Here is a 22,669-nt window from a genome sequence, read left to right on the forward strand (position 1 = left end):
AAAACAATAAAAATGGTGAAACTGGTGAATTTTATGTGAGATACACGTGTGTGTGTGTGTGTGTGTGTGTGTGTGTGTGTGTGTTTGTACCAGGGATTGAGATCAGGGGTGCTTAACCACTGAGCCACATCCCCAGCCTTTTTTTGTATTTTATTTAGAGACTGAGTCTCACTGAGTTGCTTAGGGCCTCTCTAAGTTGCTGAGTCTGTCTTTGAACTCCTTATCCTCCTGTCTCAGCCTCCTGAACCTCTAGGATTACAAGTGTGCACCACAGTGCCTGGCTGTTATTTGTATTTTATCACAATAAAGCTCAAATAACAGAGCTCCATAGGCAGAGGAAGTATGCCTGCCCCTTCAGCTTAGAGTCAGTACTCCAGTCCAAAGGGACATGCAAACCAAAATTTTAACAAATACTTACTTATGTCTAAGGATGCCCAATACCTAGCTGATCTTTATCATCTTGGTAAAAAAAAAAAATCAAGTAGATACTAAATAACTGGTCTGCTTGCTTGTTCTGCTGATTAGTCAGTGGCCTTAAAAAGGTTCCCAACAAATATGATGCCTGGCATGCTACACTGGCTACACTGACATTCTTCCACTTGACAATGACAGATTTTACCTTGAAAAAGATGTTTAGGAAGCACAAATACTTTTAAGAAGAAAAACTATTAAAAATTAAAATTAATGAAATGGAAAAAAAAACAAATTCTAGCACAAGTTGTTTAGAAAGATATTTCTGCCAAAAAGTCACCTAAAAATGCTTTAATAGAAGTTTTTTCCCCTCCATATCAGAAAAATAGGGATGATGTGATATAATTTCTAGACCATTTAATATCAGAAAGAAATTTAATATGAATTTATCCAAAGCCAAATTTTTCCTGAAACATAAGGAATGATTAAGAGTCTTTCATAAGATTGATGAGGCCTAGGTTCTAGCAATTAAAAACGAACAGCATCCTAAAGATGAATTTGTATGCCTAGCAGTTAACTTGGAAATAAATCTCTTAAGTTGTTTCAGGAAAGTTAGAAAGCAGATAAAATTGCTTTCATGAAACTGACCCTAAGTAATTCCAAGTCTGCTAAAGTAGTAATTTATTTCAGTTTGTATCATGTTAAAACTTGGACTGAGGTTTTAAAAAGCCTGTCAACTCCAGGATTCTGATGGAGCTTTAGATGAGAACAGGGAAATAAGAAAGATAATGCCTTGCTGGAAGACAGATGTACAGTCACCACATCAGGAGCAGGTATTTTAAAAGCCACATGAGCTGGTGAAAGTCCAGTGAATAAAGACTGGTTACAGGCATATGGCCCTGAGGGACATACATAGAATTTTGACAAAGTACAGGAAACACAGGTTCTATCAATCTATATTTATGTCTATCTATTTATCTATTTATCGATTCATCCAAACAATCCAGGAATTTGTAGAGGGAATTCAAGGGTAGAACTCTCATGGGATGAGATGAGGATAAGTCTGATCTTGGCCACAGGTACCTGAAGGCAGTATAGGTGAGGTGGGAAAAGGTAAAGATGAGGAGAAACAGAAATTGGAAATCAAGAACTCTAGTTCCAGTGGAAACCAACCCCAGAAATCAAGAAGAAACATGAAACCTCAGTCAATGAAAGCAGAACTAGCAGCAGATCTGACGGGATGCCAGGCAAAAAAATTGCAGACACCATCCGACTGAATGAACATGGCATGGAAAAACACCAAAAGCAAGTTGCTTTGATGCTAATTAGAGCAACTGAGATAGGGGCTTCTGTTTTTGGATTCCAGTTTACACTGAAAGAGACCATGATATGGGCATCCTTGCCAAGAATGTTCTTCACTTTAAGTTTGCAGGTACATGTTTGTTTTGCTGCAATCTCGTGATGGGGTGGCACAACCTGTCCTTGTCCAAACATTTCAACAGGGTTGGTTAATCCCTACCAAGCAATCTGGGGAACAATGACACCTACTGTTTGAGCTACTGTAACTGCAATAAACTTGACACAGGATGGTGGCAGGTGTTGATTTGTAGCTACTATTTCCTTCCTTTTCAAAGAAAGACAAATGGTGCTCTGTTGATTTAAGCTAAGCTAAAGAAGTAGCAGTTAGAAAAGACAGAGTTGTTATCACAGCAGATGTTTGATTTAGAATAAAAATGAGTGCCTGACTCTAACAGCCCTACTTCATTACAGAAAGGATGGAAAGCAACTGAAATGTACAATAGACTAACATGTAGTTCAGCAGTCACTTTTAAGAGAAAATTTCAAGCTGCAGAAACCGAAATTCTATAAAGGTGACAAATGGAGCAAGGTAACAATTGCATGTGCCCTGCATCTCTGCCCCTACCAAGACACCAACACTGCTTATCTCCACTCCAAAAGCTGGGTTCCCGTGATCAACTTTTATCATCTACTCTCCTTCCTTTGAGACTAGGGGGCTGCTCTGTTCTTATCTTCTGTTTTCCCTGAGGACTGCCCACTCCAAGACTTATAGTAACAAAAGTTTATTGTTGCACCTCATGCTGACCTTTCAGAATTAACCACCAAACTGAACACCTCACTACTGACCAGTTGACCACCCCATCCCCTCTGCCTGGTTATTCATGGGTGAATGTATCTTCTGTGAGTACCCATCTCAGCAGATGTGTCTCATCTCTTGATTTCTCCTTTTGAGAAAACCCTGGCCAATCAACACTATCAAAATACCATATATAATTCTCAATATTCCTAGTCAGGGCAGAGAGCAGTTTGTAACTATCAATTGCTTTTTGCTTTCTAAAGACATGCAATGTTATTCTGAATTTAAAAGGGCCAGTATAATTTCTCATCATGTTAACAAATCACTTAGGAATTCCTGAGTCTTGCAATAGCTCCCCTTTTGAGCATTGCATTAAAGGACTCTTAAGTAATAAGGTGGGAGGGAAAGACAGAAAAGACAAGGAAGCTACAGAAATGTATGTAAATATATTTAGAACCCAAAGTGTGCACTAATTTATAATTATCAATAGACATGTCATGTTTCTAGTGTGCCCCCCTCCCCTGCCAAATCTGGAGCTTAATCACAATTAACAATCATGTTTTCTTTCTTCTAGTTAAATGTTATATGCTAGAATAACCCAAGTCTGTCTAAAACCAGCCATGCAAATAATTGAAAAAAAAAGGCTCATGTTTTATTAGATTCTTCCTCCTTCATGTCAAGCGGGTGATAAAAAAGTTGAATTAACTTGTATCAAACTAATTCTTACATTATTTCTAAGACTATCATATAATGTTATTCAGAAAAAGAAACGATTTTTAAATTTTAAATTTCAGACTAAAAACTTACTGCTTCTGCATTTATGAAATAGCTCTTAGCTTAAATTTCCATCGTATGACAAGAATGCCTGCTGATAAATTTTCCTTTTTGTACTATAAATGTGGACTAGTGTGCATGTTTTAGTCTTTTTTCCCCTAATTTCAGTTTCTCCTAAATTTTAGTTTTTTTTATGATTTCTATGAAGATAAAATAGCTTCTACTGAAAGTTCAGTAAATACATTATTTTACTTTACTTTCATAGTGAAAATACACAATTTTTTAAAGAATCGTATTATTAGTTAACTACAAATACTTTCACGCTATATAACACCATTATGTTTCTTTGAAGACTTTAGACTAATAAAATCTATTTCCTCCAATACTTTCAATTCTAGGAAAAACACAGATTGACATTACCCAGAGTAATTAAATTATGATATTCAGAGAAATAGTTCTCATTAGCTAGCATGATCTGGTGCTATAGTGTCCCATATTGTGTAAAACTTACTTTTTATTTATTACTTTTCACTAATAGGTAATAGTCATTTGTTTGATATTACTGTGAATATTTACATAATGAATGCCAGAGACACTATGCATTCGGCAACAACATGCTCATTTGTTCACAGTAATTGCATAGTTGAGCTAGCCTATGAACCAGAATATGCTGATCTGGTTGGCAGGAAACAGGATGAAAAAAAATGGACCACCATGTTGTCTCAAACTGAAACCTCAAATGTTCCCTCTCTTGCCACAAAGTGATTATGCAACATGCTACGAGTCTCTAAAGGGCAGAACATTACCCAAAAGCAGTTACTTGGCTAAGCCTGACGTCCTATGACACATTTCTGAGTTATTGGTGGTAGAATTATACTCTAAATCTAACTCTGTGTCTATTGCAACAAATTAGATTCAAAATAAGTAAATAAAAAAAAATTATGTATCACATAGCCTGACATTTTCTTTTAAAAGTAGGCTTCAAAATTGAGGAAAGACTAAGAAATTTCCAACATATTTAATTTACATTTTCAGACATATTTTCTGAGTCTTGAAGTGGGTAGGTAGATAATTAGGAATGAAATGCAACCAGGGGAACTTGGTTCTAGGTGATAGCTCACTCAGACAGTTCACTGAAAATCTTGCATGAGTACAACAGGCATTCAGCCGGTGGGGAAAAAAGTGATCTAGTCTAGCATCTACCTTGAATTGTGATAACCTGACTGGTTTTAAGAGTTGTCATCTTGGTCTTACAAACTTCAGAATATAATTCTCTAACTTCAAACTTGATAAATGTTTCGCTTCCCTCTCTGCAGTAAATAAGCTCTTACTACCCGGGATGTCTTGTGTAAGTTGCTCCTTGGATGTGCCTTGCCCCCTCCCACCTCTTATAGGTGGAGAACAGATTTTTTTTTCCCCACTCAGTACTGGGGATTGAACCTGGGCCCTTAAGCTTGCTAGGCAAGTGGTCTACTAGTATGACACATTCCCAGTCAGATGTTTAATTTATGGTACAGCCTAATCATCAAGCAGTTTTTAAAATTAGAATGTTCACCTTGACATTTGTGAATTTAGAACAAAATATCTAATTTTAGTCCTTTCAACTATACTAAACATTAAAAAAAAAAGATTTCTTAAACCAAAGAAGGATAGATATATCAAGAATAAAATACAGCTTCAGAAAGCTTAGTCTGACTCCAGGGTAGAATATCCTACAGTAAAATATTAAAGTGGACAAATCAACCCCCAAAAGCCATAACCCTCCTCCGTTCCCTGCAGTAAATCAGCAAAAAAGCAAATAAATACCTCAAATAGAAAGGTGACAAGGGTCTTTCATCTTCCTGCGAACTAAAAGGAAAATAAATTTTGAGTTAATATAATTTCTGTTAATAGAACATGTCAATTTTACTAAAACTCTGTTCTACCTGTCACAAATTTTGTTTTGGTACATTAGCAGTAATCTCTGGAGGAAGTTAGTAAAAAATACACTGTCCCTCAGACCTAACCAAGGTTGATTACTTCCATCAAGAGAGGCTTCGTTCCAGATGTGCCTAAGGCAAAAGTAAATCACAGCACAATTTCCAAAGGAAGCTTCCCACTTCCTTATTTCACAAGTCCAATTCAAGTACTCAGACATTATACTAGACTCTTCAAATGATCACACACACCATTACCTGAACAAAGTTAACTGTAGCTCAGTATCATAACGATGAAAGTGAGAAGTAGCCTAGAAAATATTCCTGTTACACGTGAGCCGCTTCAGGAAGGTCCCCAGCAAGGAAGAGCAAGCACACCAGTGAGTCAACACGCATGCTCTTGTGTTCTTCCTACAGTTGCTCTACTAAGTACTAACTAGTGGGGAAAATATGAAAGGACATAAAGGAAATTGCAGGCATAGTTTTAGTTCCTCAAACAACATAGAAGCAATGGGAAGCTTAATATAAAGGCATCTAGTCTTCAAAAAATGTAAAATATATGCTGTAATTATTTTTTCTTTCTTTTACATGACTTTTTCTTTAAAAAAATATCTGAAAGCATAAAGTGCTTTGTTTTCTTAAGGATCATGGATCAAAAGGAAAATGTTTGCTTCAACTGCAACAATCTTACTACAGAATTATAACCTCTCTCTCTCTCTCTCTCTCTCTCACACACACACACACACACACACACACACACACACACACACACACAAATCTGTTCTAGGAGTTAAAAAGATTTAACATTCCAACTGGAATATGGCACATAAAATATAACACACTAATTTTGATCCTCTCCTGATCTGGGGGTGCAATTTCCATCTAGTTTATCTACTCTAATACCTAAGTTGTGAAAGACATTAATGTTTATAATTAACTGTGCTAATTCTTTCCATGTGAAGAATAAGTGATAAGTGATAGATCAGCTTTACTCTAAGGTGGATGGGTTCAGGGCAAAGCTTGTTGAGCTAAGTTGCAGAGATTATGAGTTAGAGGTGACAACATCTGGGAAATGGCCAGGTGTTCTGGGACAAAAGCACTTGCAGCGGCATAGGAAGTGAGTGCTTTAAGCTAACCCAACATAGTAGCTTACATATGTGGTTTCAAACTATTCCTAGAAAACACTTAACAAGACACTTACAAAAATTAGGATTGGGGTAGTTTCCTAATGAAGGAATCTATGTCTTAAAGTAATTCTGAACAACACTAGGCCAAAAAAGCTACCACTAAAGGTATAATGATTTTATATTGTTAGAGGAAAACTGCCTCTATGTATTGTAAAATGAGGGCTGGACCACTTTCTTTGCCCAGAACAGATCACTAATGCTAATATGTAACAAATTAAAGTGAAAATTAGTATGCTTACCTTAATACAGTTTGTGGAACATTCAATTAGGAATATGTTTGGTTTTTTTAAGAGGCACTTCTAGGAGATGATGCAGATCGTGTAGGGCTCTGAACACAGATGTTCCTGTGCTTCAGCTAATGTTTTCTGAGGGTACTGGCTAAATTTCTTTGTAGTAGAGTCAATTCTTTCCACCCTGCCTCCCTCACATATTTATTCATTAGGATTGAGGGCCAGTACTACCCCAGGGGCTCCACATTAGTCATCTCACTATGATCCTGGAAAAACACCCTCCCTGTACTTGGCCCTTGCTTTTGTCTTTTTTATTCAGATAAAAAAGCAGCCTCAGAAAAGGTGTGTAACTTATCCAGATGACACAGATTGTGATGCAACACTATCTGTGACTAGTGGCTTACATGCTTTGGTATCACACATAAGTCCATTTTGGTTGTTTATTGTCTTCACCTCAATTTTAACCTACAAAATATGGTGCAATGACTAGGTTTTGGGATGCCCATAATCCAGCAGCTCTCAAGGAGATCCTGTGGACTACATAAGCTTCTTGTCAAGCTTTTTATTCTACCAGCTCTACATCCTCAGTCCTAATGCATTATGACTGATAGCATTTATAAGGCAATCATTAAAACATAGTGGTGGTATGTCAGGAATGTCTCTTGATAGAAACACAAGGTTTTGATCATAAGCAAATGTTTTTTTTAGGCTGCATTTGCATAAGGTGTATTTGTCAACGAAAGACAAAATTAGAAATTCTGAATGAGGATATGTCCCTGAAGTTTGACAAAATTTAATTGTTCTAAAAGAGAAAATGTAAGCAATGAAATTGAGACAAAATGAAACAGATTCTGTATATTATTTAGTCAATAGAAAGACTCAATGTGGTGCAAATCTATGCACAGAACACCTCCACCTCCCAAAAACAAAAACCCACTATAATTTGAAAAGAAAATGAGAGGTTAATAAAAATTTTCATAGGTAATAACCATATTTTTCCTTTTCCTTTCATAAAAATCCTTTGCCTGGGATTTAGGAATATACTGTTGACAAAAGTGTAAATTCTGAAACAACTAAAACATTGATTTTCAGTTTATTAATTTTTAAAATCAATATGCTACCTTGATATATAAAATTTTTTTTTTGGTACTGGAGATTGAATCCATGGGTACTTAATCACTGAGCCACATCCTCAGAATCACACACACACACACACACACACACACACACACACACACATATAAATTATTAGAGACAGGGTCTCCCTGAGTTGCTTAGTGCCTCGCTAAGTTGCTGAGTCTGGCTTTGAACTCATGATCCTCCTACCTCAGCTTCCAGAGTTGCTGAGGTTACAGGCATGTGCCACTGTGCCCTGCACTACCTTGATTTTTTGGGGGGAATATCAGGGATTGAACTCAGAGGCACTTGACCACGGAGTCACATCTCCAGCCCGATTATTATTATTGTTATTTTGTATTTACTTAGAGACAGGGTCTCACAAAATTGCTTCACTAAGTTGCCTCACCATTGCTGAGGCACTATCTCAGCCTCCTGAGCCACTGGAAGTACCTTGATTTTAAAAAAAAATTAAATATTTATTTTTCAGTTGTAGTTGGACACAATACCTTTATTTTATTTATTTTTATGTGGTGCCCAGGATTGAACCCAGGGCCTCGCACATGCTAGGTGAGGGCTCTACCACTGAGCCCCAGTCACCTTGATTTTTTAAGGCAGTTTTAAGGAGGAAAAAAAATGGCCAAGGACAATACTGCTCATTAGAATTGAGAAAAGAAACTTTTCCATAGAATTTACAATTCAGAATACAAAACATTCGAAAATATCACCATTTCTACATAGCTGTGCAAAAAAGATACTGTGCTTTTATTATAAGCCCCCCAAATTTATTTACAGCCTGTTCCTAGCTTTGTGTCAATCTCAGTCATGTCCAGTGATATTAAAGAATCTTACCTAAATTCCAATTTGAGCATAATTTGTAAGAACTATTTGTCAATAGTTTGGACATTAGGACTTTGGCAGGATCCTAAATTATTTTTTATATAGCCTAAATGCATATGAATAAATGATGCCTAGATTCAATCTGTTCATGAGCTGCACAAATTTCTAAACTGAAGCCACAAAATGAAATGCCTATCAATTGGACAGGGAGCTAACTGAAATCAAGAAAAGCATGGGGTTTCACATGTCTAAGAAAAACCAAATACTGTTGGTAGAATTCCCAGAATGAGGTATTCAGAATGGACTTCAATTATTAGATCAAACCACCACTCCATTCAATTTCCTTTTCAATTGTCCTCATAAATGGCCCAATTAGTTCAACTTTCTAATTGGTTAATGTGGCTGGAGACCAAGAAATTAACATAATTTGCATATTTAACAATACTCTTTAAATACATTTTCAATTGATTCCAGATTGAAAAAAACAGTTTGTAATTGTTCCCGGAGTACTGAAGAGTATAGAAAAATAAGCAAATGCTCAGGATTAGGCTCCATTCATTGAAGACTCTAGGAAAACCATGTATAGGGGCTTAAAAAAAAAACCAACAAAAAACAAGTTAAAGAGAGGAAGCGAGGGACAACGGAAGCAAAGTACTAAGCTAATTTTTTTTTTTTTCCCTAAAACTCAGGCTTTTTTCTCACGTATTACAGAATGTGCTAAGGGGAAGAATTTTCCTAGAGAAATTTTCTTAGAAAATGATGAGGGAAGTGATGTTAGCACATTTTCTTTTCCTTCCGTCCTCTCAAAATATAAAGTGTCCTGCTTACTCCAGTGTTTAGCTCAGCCACTGTCTCAGGCCTTAGCTGTCCCTTCCTCCACTACCACTGGGCAGTGAGGTAGCAGCTTAGGTTTTTGGTTTGACCCCATTCAGGAACATTAACATAAAAAAATAAGAAAAACCAAAGCCCCTCTTCTTTTTGGAAAACAAACATAAGAGTGTCAGACTCAAAGTTCAATGTTTGTGGCTATAATTTTGGGAAGATATTTTACAATTCTGTCTTGGAGGCCCAAACAGCTTAATGTATAGTTTTAATTTTGCACTTCGTTACTAAGAATTTAACACCTAGCCACTAGAAATATAAACAAATTATTGCTGTGCCAGAGCGGATAAATTGTCCTAATCAAAGGATAAATGCAAAGAACTGCAGCTGTTAATACTCACAGGACATGAATTTGTAGCCAACACTGAAAGGCATTATCTGGGGGGGGGGGGCAAAACAAATAGTCAAAAGGAAGACTTCCAAAGATTTAAACTTCTTTTTAATTCCAATAAAATAAGAAAGTAATTCTACCACTTTTTTGGACTGTTTAGTGAAAATTTGAAGTACATCATTATGAGCTGAATTGAGGTGCCTCCAAATTATACAGTGATGTCCAACTCCCCACACCTCAGAATTTGACCTTGTTTGGACACAGCCTTTACAGAGGTAATCGAGTTTTTCATAGAAATAGGGGAAATCTGGACAGACAGGCATGTGCAAGGGGGACGCCAGGTGAAGACTGGACAAACTGCTCCCAGAAAAGGAGCCACAGAAGGGAGAGAGGAGGGAAGGAGGCCTGGGATGGGCCACTCCCATGGCCTTCACAGGGAGAATGGCCCTGCCAACACTTTGACTTCGGGTCTGCCTTGAGAACTGTGAAACAAGATGTTCCTGTTGTTCTAAGTCACCAGTGTGTGGCACTTTGTTGCAGTAGCCCTAGTGAACAAATACATCTGCTAAGAAGTTTTTTTTTTTTTTTTAAACATTTTTAGTTCAAGGGATTGAACCCAGAGGCAAATAACCACTGAGTCACATTTCAAGCCCTTTTTATTTGGAGACAGGGTCTTACTAAGCTGCTGAAGACCTAACTAAGTTGCTGACACTGGCTTTGAACTTGTGATCCTCCTGCCTCAGCCTCCCAAGTCATTGGGATTACAGGTATGGGTCCTCACACCCGGCCTAAGAAATTTTTTTATTTTTTCTCAAATTCAGAAAGAAGAACCATCCTAACAAAGGTGTCTCTGTCTTACAAAAGGGTTGTGCTCTCAAAGTTCATTTGTAAGAATGCAAAGACTAGAATCAGTCTCCCACACTGACTTGGGGATTGGACTTCCAGGCCTATACGCAAAACCCCACCTAAGCTCTCATTCAGATGAATTATTCTCATAAACAGACCTGGACACCAGATTTTCAAAACTTTGGATGATTTGGTTAGAAGTGTATTTTATATCAGGATAGTCATGAATATAAAATGGATGCAAATTTCATAAGATTCTTCTTATTTTTCTTGGATATGTTCTAGTTTGCTGTACTTTATTTACATAAACTTGTGTAAAATACTGTGAAACTAGCTTACTGAGCACCAACAGGTCATGGGCCACCGTTGAGAAACACCTTTCAAAGGAAACCTCTCCCTGACTTGACACTTGATGCACACTCAGTGAATGCTGTTGAATTAAGAGCTCTGATCCTGTAGGACCTAGTGAAGACATGTTCCTTCTCTGCTCCTCACCTGAATTTGCCCTGAGCCAAAAAGAGAGAAAATAAGCCAAATAGGCCAGGCAGTGGGCAAGATCACATAGTTCTGAAAAGCCATGGGGAGCTTACAGAATGCTTCCAAGTCTTTGAAATATTCTCTCCTGATTGTAGCAATATGGTGTAAATTATGTGGCTCAGGGAGACAATGAAGGAGACCCTTTTGCATAAATGGGTTCCTTGAGTTCCTCTTACTTTATGTCTGTGGCATTATCTGTCACCTGCACTGTCTTTTAGAATCAAGGAGTTATTTTCCCTGGAAGGAACTATAGATCATCTCATTCCAGTTCCACTCACCCAGTTAGCTCCAACTCTGAATGCCCATCTGATTAACAGCGTGCAGTGTTTAAGAAGTTGGATGGGGGTGAGGGTATATGCAGGTGGGGGAAGAGGAACAGAAGTCTTAATCATTGATGGGGAGAAGAAACATTGTTTTCCATTTTTCTTGCATCTCTTGCTACAATTAGGAGGTGGAAAGTAAACCATGACTGCCTACTGATTGATTGACATTGCACTTCCCTGGGGATGGTGGGCAGGGACATGTTTAAAAGTCACTGAATGGAAAGGAATCCCCATCCTGTTATACTTGTGTCATATTAACAAGCCAACTGTTCTCCTGAAAGAAGTTTATTCCTAACTCCCATATTTTGCCAGTCACAAAACTGTGTGGACTCTATCTTCCAGAAAAGACACGAATCTGATCTTTCCACCGCCATTGCAATAGTCTTTCTTGGGGACAGTACTCTGTTTCCCTGCTGCCCACATCAGTTCATCCGTAGTTTCTCTGCTTTCCAACTGTAAAATTCAAATGCCTAAACCTGACACAGTAGTCCCTCCTACTCTGCCCACCAGACCTCTCTAGAACTCTCACTGCACTTCTGCATTTCCCTCCATTTGTACATGTTGCTCCTTCTGTCCAATATGCTTCTACCATCTCTTAGCTCAAGAGTCCTCTAACCCGGGAACCCATCTCCAGGACCCTGGAGAGGAAGCTGCTTCTTCATCTAGGCTCCTAGACACCATTCAAGGCTACAACAGTGCTGAGCACAAGAGTTTGGAGCTTGTCTTACCGCTTGGATTTTATCTCTGTAGCACCAGCTCCTACCCAGGTATCTGGAATGCCGCATGCGCTCAGTAAATAGCTGCTAAATACAATCAGCATCATCAAGATTCTGCCAAGTGCTTACACTACACTTACATTAAATATTTTGAAAGCATATGCTGTTTATGATCTATAAAATTAATTTTGACCATTGGAAGCATTCTGACTTCTGTTTGTTGATTATTATAAATGAGCATGTTCTTTTCTAGTGAGGCTACCCTGGTGCCATGGGTTTCCTCCCATCCTTACTTAAGGAAAAGAAGATAATTTTTTTCAACAGCACAATTAGAGGAGGGAGTTCTGTCATGGTGCCCATAATGTAAGCACTGTACTCTCCGAGGCGTACAGAGAACCCAGGAAAGGATACGTTCAGGCAGGGCAATGTTTGAATACGGCCTTGCCACACACTATGTGTTTGTTCTGGCTTGAGAGCAGGAAAAGAAAACCATTTCACCTCACTGCAAACCCAAAGGTTGTTTGGAGCTTAAAGAAAATTTTGGTTTAGTCTCAAAACTGTTTTCAAGGCAGCTGGAAGCTTTCACTTGTTTATGAGAAGCTGACGGTTTTCCTATTGTAGACAAAGAGAAGAGTGCCTTGATGAGGCAGTATGTAATACCTACAGTGACACTTTCTTTGGGGTTGAAATTAGTTGATGAGAAAATATTTTCAGAACATTGATGAATAAGTTAAAAATATTTTTAAACTCTAATCACTGAAACAAAACCAAGAATCGACTCGTATTGCAAAATATCTGCAGAAAAGAAGAAGAAAATAGTAAATTATTTTTGCTAACTTCTTTCAACATGTACCTTCATTAGACATTTCTTTTGCCTTGGAAATACAGTTTTTACTCAGCACATACATAATTTCCCAAACTGTGAACTCTGAATGTGGAAATCTTGAGGGAGACAGAGAAGTGCATGCAAAGGCAATGCAAATTGTCCTGTCATCTGCCCTTCTGCTAGAAGAGGACCCTGAATAAAACAGTGGGTGACAGCTTGTTTCTGGCCTGGCCGTGATCTTACCCTGGGTTGTACAATGATGAGAAGAACTGGAGAGGGGGTGAAGGCTCCATATGGACCCATGCTTGGGCTCTGGGAGCCACCATGATCATGGGTAAGTACTCATTTAGCAAAATTTTTTGAGTGTATATGACTTATTAGAACCTGTGACAGGTGCCAGAGATACACAGGCTAATAGGATGTGGCCCCAGTCCTCACCAAATTTATAGATGATCCAAGATAGACCTGAAATTTGAAGAGGATTATGAAAACAGGGTTTGCAACTACCATTGATTGAAAGCTCACCATACAAGGCAGGCTTCTGTGCTAAGAGTTTGTATACCTTATCCCATTCAATCATCAAAGGCATCCTTGGAGGAAGGTATTACTAACCAGATTTTTCAGATAAGAAAAACAAGTTTTAGAAAGGCCAATTAACTGTTCCTGGCCCTGGAGGCAGGCAGCATGGAGCTTCTAGTCCAATCATTTGAAGCCATAGCTCCAGTGGCTCACTCTCTGAAGCATGGGGTGGGCTGGCAGGTGAGGTGAAGTTGAGTAAGGTAAGCCACACTGGGAGTGGGCTCCGGGGGTCACACAGGCATTATTGAGAGAAAGAAAAGGACAGGTGGAGAGCTCTTCACAGAAGGAGAAGAGGATGTGCTCTAGAGGCTTGAGGAGATGGCACGCCTGCTCAGGGTGACCACAGAGGGAGCTAGGGCCTGGGGAGCAGCCGTGGCCTGCCAGACAGAGGCCACAGCTGACACTGGACAAACAGTGAGTTTTATGTTAGGTCAGGGAGCTGAAAATGAAGGAGAGTCACTTATAAAAATACAACGCAGTATATCAATGGTCTACTCTGCCCAGAACTTGATATCTAATTTCAGTTTCAGGGGTTATTTTAACCTAGACAGTGAGGTCGCATTTCTTTCCATTATCATTTTGTGGACTGCAAAACTCTGATGTATTTATTATCACATGCTTTTAAAAAAATCCTTATTTTTTTCTAGCCTTTTAATTTCATTCATTTAATATGACCTGAATAAAGCAGTTCACTTTTATTTCCAGTAAGGTTTTCTGGATTTTATATTATATTTGATCAGAAGATACTACTGTTTTCCTGACCCCAGGCCTTGAAGATTTTATGGATGTATTCTTTAACCTCCCCTCCCTCATTATTTTCACTTAGGTATCTTAATTTTAAAAATCAACTTCTAGCCGGGCGTGGTGGTGCACACTTTAATCCTAGTGGCACAGGAGGATTGTGAGTTCAAAGCCAGCTTTAGCAATGGAGAGGTGCTAAGCAACTCAGTGAGACCCTGTCTCTAAATAAAATATGTAATAGGGCTGGGGATGTGGCTCAGTGGTTGAGTGCCCCTGAGTTCAGTACCCAGTACCCCCACCCCCCAAATAACCAACTTCTAACATTCCTATCTATCTTGTATTCCACCTGTCACTCCCCAATATTTCAATTAAAACTAAAATCAAATGTCTACTTTTGGCTTTTGGATGATTTGTGCAAGGCCTATAATGTGGCATGCTTTATTGTTGTTTCTGGAGTCCAGAATTTGACAGTTTGACAATGATAGTATAAATATGTATTTGACTTCAGAAATAAAATTTATCTCAAAATAATAATTTAAAATTAAAAAAAATTAAATCTGGACATATATCTGAATGCAGTGGTTCATGCCAGTAATTCCAGCCACTCAGGAGGCTAAAGCAAGAGGATCTCAAGATTGAGGCCAGCCTCAATTGAGGCAACTTAGGGAGACCATTTCAAAATAAAATACAAGGGATGTTGTACCTCAAAGCTTATCTAGCATAAAAGGCCCTGGTTTAATTCTAGTACCACTCCTCCACTCAAACATATATGCAAATATCTTTACCAGAAAAATACAGGGATCAAAAGATTCATTTAGAGTTGGATGCAGTGGCACACAAATATAATCCCACCTACCTGGGAGACTGAGGCAAGAGGATTGCAAGTTCAAGGTTGAGCCTAGGCAACTTAGTGAGACCTTGCCTCAGTGGGTAGGGAGGGTTAGGGATGTGGCACTGAGGTGGAGTACTTCTGGGTTCAATCCCCATTATCTCCTGCATTGCCTCTTTTGGCCTTGAACTTGTGATCCCTCTGCCTTAGTTTCCTGAGTCACGAGGATTGCAGGTGTGAGCTACTGTGTCCAGCTCATTTAGAATTCTTAAAGTGTACTCGTATATACTTGGTCACAACAAAGTTCACCTGCTATTTTTATGCATAAAATGAATGTGCTATAATTTCCTTCAGCATATGAGGTTATGCCATCTGAAAAGATTAATTAAGATATGGAAAGAGTGAATATGTAACATTGTTCTTAACATTCTCCATTAAGAGAAGTAAATCGATTCTTCAGTCTATAAATTACTTCTTGGTATCTATGACAAAACGTTTCTCCAAATATAAAGTAGTTTCTATCCTTATAAACAATAAGAAAATCTAAGTTCCTTTTTTTAAAAAAATCAAAGATGAATTCAACTTTTTGAATAAATCCCACATGAAAAAGAGAATTAATTCCAGATGGCTATTAAACAGACTTCTATTATCACTATATAGCAAAGGAAAAAAGTAGAAGAGAAAATCTTTATATTTTAATATATATAAAGCAAAAACTTCATTTTTCTTAAGTTGCCTTAATGGTTACAGTACTTCAGGGAAATAAACTAAAAACTATTTCCTTTTCTTCTCAGGCTAAATATCAAATATCATGCAATGTAAATAGAAGTAGTCTTTCAATTTTTTTCCTTTGCACTACCATATTACAGTTATATGTGAGTAAATTACTTGTTTTGGTATAAGAATATTCCCAGACATTATATTGGGAAGCTTTAGAAATTAAGTGCAGTATAGGGTTCTGGTGCACTTCCATTAAATTTCTCTATAGTTTCTAATTCAACAAGTATTTATTGAGCACCTACTATGTATCTAGCATATGAAAACATCTTAGGCTCTTCAGAGTCCCTTGTAGTCTTGATACAGCAGGTGTTTACTTATTAGAGTTCCATGCTAATGGGAACAAGGTCAGGAGTTCAATTTCCCCTATTGGTTAGCTGTTTTTTCCCTTTTGGATAACAAGTAGCTCCTTCCTAAGTGTGTGATGGGGGAAAACCTCCCCTGTCAATCCCAAATACATGCTATGATCAACTTCATACACAAATGATTATTATTTAGATGTTTGTGTAGAATGTTTTCCATTTCTGTATATGTATGACTGGGTGGGTCATTTCCTTTTCCAGGATTTGAGTTCAATCTTCTGTAAAATAGAAGAGATGATTTAGATGGTCTCTAAGGATCCACCTGGCTCTAAAATAAAGTGTATATTTTCATAATTCTCAAAAGCTATTTCTGCGTGTTTATAGCGCCATTACTCAGAATGGTAAAAAATTAAAAACAACTCAAATGTCTATCAATAGAGGAATAGATAAATAAAATTTTCTATATTCATAAATCAGAAAATTATTCAGCCATAAAAATGAATGAAATACTAATATCTACTACAACGTGAATGAACTTTGATAATATTATACTACGGAAAGAAGTCAGTCACTAAAGATTAGATATGATATGATTATATCATTCCGTTTATGTGAAAAGTCCAGAATAGGCAACTGTACAGAAACAAAAATATATATTATTGTTTGCCCAGTGTGGTTGCCCAGAGTCAGGAGTTTGAGGTTGATAGCTACAGAACACAGGGTTTCTTTTTAGGTAATGAAGATATTCTAAAATTGATGACTGTACAACTCTGTGTAGATACTTTCCCTTTTCTCCCTGCTTCCCCTACCCCTTCCACCTTTGGTACTGGGGATTGAACCCAGGGCCTCCAGCATGCTAGGAAAGTGTTTTGCCACTGAACTATATGCCCAGCCCTTTGTGTATATATTACAAGCTACTGAATTGCACACTTTAAATGGGTAAATTGTATGGTATGTGACTTATACTTCAATAAAACTGTTTAAAAAGTTATTTCTGATTTCCTTGAGGGAAGAATAAGTAGTGCATTAAGAAAATTTTATATAGCACACATTATTTCTTTGGCAACTGATTCTGAGCTCCACATACAGATGGAATTATCACAGGAGAAAAACAGGGTAAAGATTTTTGAGAGTTTCAAGAAATTCAATTTGATGCTGTTTTCAATACCATTCCCATAAACTATTCCAGATACCTCCCAACATCCAACTAATAAAACAGAATGCAATGGTAGATTGCATTCTTACCACATGCACTCTTACATTCATGGAATTAGAAAATCTATCACAAATATAAGAATGAAAAACTAAAAGAAAAGCAACATGCCCTTCAAATCTGAGTAGTTTTATCATTGATAAAATCTACAATATTCATTAACTCCAATTTTTTTCCCATAAAATAAGTACCAAGGATGATGTTATTGTCTCATTTTACAGACAGTGGTAACCACTGCTAGCTGTCAGGTTGGGGTGTTTTCTGATGGCAAGTAAGTTCACTACCCTCACACTGTTTTCCCACTGTTTGTGATGAATACCTAACACCTCACTTTTCCAGTAGTATATAGACAGGATGATTACCTTAAAAATTAAAACTATTCTTGTTTTAGTTCAGACTCTCTTCTTTATTTGGAGTAGTTAGCAAATAGGCTCCACAGATAATGCAGCCATCATGTGAGCACAGAGCCATGGAGATCTTATTTGTTCTCACTGACTTTTTCTTTTGCAGTTCTGGGGATTAAACCGAGGGCCTTGCACATGCTAGGCCAGTGCTCTGCCACTGAACTGCATCCCCAGCTCAATGACTTTTTGTTATTCCTGAATATAGGCCCTGTTGGCAATGAAGAATAAATACAGATATGCAACCCCAGATGGATTAACCCAGATCTGAAGTGAGGCAGCTTGTAACTCCATCTTGCACTGTGTGTGGGGGAAGGGGACAGGAAGAGGGGCTGCAGGGAGTGCTACCACTAAGTTAGGAATGATGAAGCCTTAAAGATGAAAGGTGCCCTCTCCTCAAGCAGTAGGGGGCTCTCTAACACCATGCAGAAGGCTCACAAGCCAGACCATCATTATTTGGGTTGTCCACTAGTGAAAATCCATACCATCCCCATGTTATCAGTAATTATATGTTTGCCAAAGGATATTCTAAAGACCAATCCTTCGGCAGATGATTCGGTTGATAAGGAGTTGCAAGGAAATTTTCAGATGTTGGATTACTAATACATGTTAATTAATCATGTAACTTAATTAATATGTTAATTAATCATGTAATTAATTATTCAACTTCTTTGAAAAGCCACTGAAATTTGGAATATTATGCACTTCACCATCTTAAAATTAGTATTCAGTAACATACATTGGATGTCATCCCTTTTTCTTTAATATTTTTTGTAGTTATAGATGGACAGAATGCCTTTATTTTATTTGCTTATTTCTATGTGGTGCAGAGGATGGAACCCAGTGCCTCCAGCATGCTAGGCAAACGTTCTGCCACTGAGCTGCAGCCCCAGCCCTGGAGGTCATCACTTTCTAGATGAAGCAACAAAAAAGAGAATTATTCATCTCAGCTTCTCACTTTGGTAAAACAAACCCAGGAAAGAATTGGGTGCTCACACAGAAAGTAGATGCCAATGCACTAAAACTAAAGGAAGCTATATTCATCCAGTGCTCATGATCTCATCCCCCATCATTATCCTTTGTAGATATAATAAGTTAGGGGTTTTTGGAAAGTTATTTCTAGCAAATCAAAACACTGTTGTGAAAGTTGGGAGCTTTGTCAGAGGCATGAGATTCAGAGACATAAGATATCTTGCTATTTTAGTCTGTTGAAGGTTTTCTACACATAGTAGAGATTTTTTTCCCTGTAAGTCCACAATACAAAAACAAAACAAAACAAAAAACCCAAAACCCCAGTGCAACAGGGTTGAGCCTGAGGTACAGGCTAACCTGGAATCTGATAAAACATATTATTTCATTAGTAACAGAAGGTAAATTTAGTCTCTTTAAAAAAAACTTTATTTCATTTATCAATAGTTTCTCCCTTTTTTCCTGTTATTTTATTTCTTTCAGGGAAAAATTTTCCAGATAGCAAGAATATCCATATGATACTCTGCATTGTGCTGTGTTTTGTCATCATCTATAAAAAGTACTCTGTAAATATTTAATATTTTAAAAAATAACTGGGAAAATTAAACCATCCTACAGATATTTAATAAGATCCTGCCTTTAAGTCATAAGTCTTCGAAAATAACTGCAAGAATTGGATACTTTACAGATGGACACAATTTAAACATTCAGCCTCTGCAAAGTTTTTACTCCAGATTATGAGGTTCTAAATAGTTGAATCTATGCTGGAAACTCTGAAAATTACACCCAGTAATGAACAGATAGCAAAAGACATTAAAGGAGACCAAAGTGTTTATTTCACTCTTAGTTTTCAACCTCATCTGTTATTCTCATCTCAGCAGCAGCAAAGGATCTTCTACATACTTCACAGTATTAAACAGAAGGCTAAAAAGTCAGTTACGGAAATTATAAGTAGACATTACAGTACGAATGTGCCCTCTAATAAGATCATAGTTTATGAGGTTAAATAAAACATAGGGTAATATCATCCACCTAGGCACATCTCTATTATTATGCTAATCATGCTGTGTATTACAGAATTCACCACATGGTATTGCAATTGTCTGGTAATGTGTCTGCATCCTCACTAGCATGTGACCTCTTTGAAGCAGAGTCTCTGTCTTAATTACTTTGGGATCACTGGCAGGACATACTGTGTGGTCAAAGAGAAAATTTTTAAATGTTGTATGTTTTGTTTTAACAAACTGATGAACTAGTAAATGAAAGCGTCAATTACGAAAAAAAACTCACTTAAGGTCAGGATATTAAATATGCTAATTGGGTAGGTAGAGTAGTACATATGTACATTCCTACTACGTATGCCAGCTGTCAATAGCTTTATTTAAGCTGTAATCATTAACTAGAATTTACATCAGTGCTTCTCTAAGTGTAGGCCATCTGGATCAGAGATGCTTTTAGGGAGTTGTTAAATGCAGACATTTTCTCTGCCACCTCCAGATTAGGATTTACACAAGGAGGGCAGCAAGAAGAAATTGATCTAAAAAATAAATTCCCCAGGCAATTCTCATGCCCCTAGAGTATGAGACACACTGACCTCTCTGCTCAATAAAATAATGAGCATGAATTTCTTTCATTGGTATTAAAAGTTATTCTTTTACTCATCCACTTTCCATTCAGTTCCTAGCCCTTTGGTTCTTTGACACAGAGTGAGTTGGCACACATACTGCCAAGGCTCTGCCAAGTTCCTGCCTCAGCAGGAGGAGAAGGACAGGGTCAGTCAGCAATAGCTATCAATACCAGGATAGTCATGAACTTGAATCTGACAAAACAATTATAAATAGGAGTGGGAAGGTGTTCTGCACAAATGCTTAAACATACACATCCCCAGTGGAGAGAATCACACCAACGTGGTCCTTGCCTTCAGGAGATTTATAATCAAAGGTAGGCACAGGCTAGAAGTAAAGACTGCAGGGAAATCAGTAAAGCAAATTCTAAGAGCTGGGGGAATATTGTGACAGTGAGTGCACAAAGGAGTGAGAGTAAGCTACATGCAATAATGCAAAGAAACAAAAGTAGCAACTCATCATTCTTGAATGTAAATTCAAATCATCCCTAGATTTATTCCTATTAGGTTCATTAACAATGACTGACTACAAAATAATTCTTAGAAAATTATACTGATTTTATTTTATCTATTATCAACTTAACTGCCTAAACAATATCTTGGCAATATAAAGATCTATTTTCATCTTAACAGTTATTATATTATCAAGTAGCTATTACAGAGTTCAGTAATAGCTAAAACTGTTCTCATGTATAATACAATCTACTTAAAACTGTTAAGAACTGACGTCATTATAACTTAAAAATGTCCCCAATTTGTTGGAAATCAAGTAAGACTTCAAAAAGTGTACATTTGTTTTGGTCTCCCATGAGCTTTAAGCATATGACTTTTTCACTGAGTTAATATAAAAAAATAGAGATCTGTCCATGAACCACTTTCTCCTGCCTTTAATTATTAATTTTTGAAAAGGAATTCCTTGAACACCCTCATTAAGTTCCCATTACAGTGCACGTGTCAGTACAGTGAAAAAAAAGAAAAAATCCATCCTGGGTTATCTCACAGTTAATATCTGCAGGAATCATTTTGTAAATAAACAATACATTTTTAAAATCTTATTTTCATTGTTAAATCAAACATTAAGTAACACATTTGTAGCCTGTTTTTTTTAAAAAATGAAATTCATTTTTTAAAAAATCCAAATTACAATTTATTTATTTATTTATTTGTGTATGTAGTGCTGGGTTTTGAACCCAGGGCCTTGTGCAGGACAGGCAAGCACTATACCAACTGAGCTATATCCCTGGCTGAAATTCATTTTTATCTAGTTTTAATTTATAAATAAACCATATTTGCTATTTGATTTTAATCATTTTACTAATAAAATCCTCTAAATGAAGCATTTATATGGACTCAAATTCCCTTGCATGTAAAGCATTGAAATTGAAATAAGATAACATGATTGGCTAAAGTAATGTTTTAAACCATAAGATGTGACCTTGGGCAACTTGGTGACTTTCTACACGCCTCAGTTTTCCTGTTGTGAAATCCAAGGACTGGACTCAGTCAACACTGAGGTGACTTCCAGATTAACATTCCAGGATATATTATTCACTTATAAGTCTTATAGTTCACTAACATAGTTCCTTTTAACAAGCACCTTTGTTTAAAATTTACCTTTCTCTGCTTTGGTACAACTCCTTTGCCACCCCCACCTCATCTATGTTACAATCATTAATGAACAAAAACAGAACTTGTGCTCAATCATTCTTATAGAGCAGTTGTTTTTTTTTAAAGTGCCACCAGTGGCATGTACAAATATGTAGCCACAAATCCCATCAATGTGTACAACTATAATGCACTAATAAAAAATATGGGAAGAAAAGTGTGATTGCTGTAACAGATCTATCTAGAATTATTCAAAGGGAAATATTATCTTTAACATTGTTTTCCGTTTATTATAATGCACTTATTGATAGAAAACCCTTGTCTACAAAAGAAGGCTCCTAAGATTCATTTTAAAAAGGTCTTCAGCCTATGGACATCCTCTGAGAGTCATAGTGGAAACATTGCTAAGAAACTGATTCAGTTCTTTTATAGACCTACTCAATATATTTCTTAGTCTGTTTTTCTTCAGATTTCAGATGTTTATTCTTACATTCACTTCCATTCCAAGAAGGATATAACTGAATGTAATGATCAAGTGGAAGAAGATAAGAAATTGGGCAGAAATGTCAGTAAGGAGCAGTAGGATATTTAAATTTTTC

General features: G+C 37.1%; 1 protein-coding gene across 3 annotated transcripts in view; it reads right to left on the reverse strand.

The window, feature by feature from the left end:
- Positions 1–22,669, reverse strand: part of Fam13a (family with sequence similarity 13 member A) — a 347,725-nt gene that overhangs the window by 73,716 nt on the left and 251,340 nt on the right. For 2 of the 3 annotated variants that reach the window (XM_026405192.2, XM_026405190.2), the window contains one exon: positions 5,087–5,128. The exons of the other annotated variant lie outside the window; for it this stretch is intronic. In XM_026405192.2, the coding sequence (XP_026260977.2) occupies positions 5,087–5,128 (42 nt within the window). The remainder of the gene's footprint in view (positions 1–5,086; positions 5,129–22,669) is intronic. 3 annotated transcript variants of the gene reach the window in all.

The sequence above is a fragment of the Urocitellus parryii genome, chromosome 10 (assembly GCF_045843805.1).
Source record: "Urocitellus parryii isolate mUroPar1 chromosome 10, mUroPar1.hap1, whole genome shotgun sequence".
In the NCBI taxonomy this organism is placed as follows: Eukaryota; Metazoa; Chordata; class Mammalia; order Rodentia; family Sciuridae; genus Urocitellus; species Urocitellus parryii.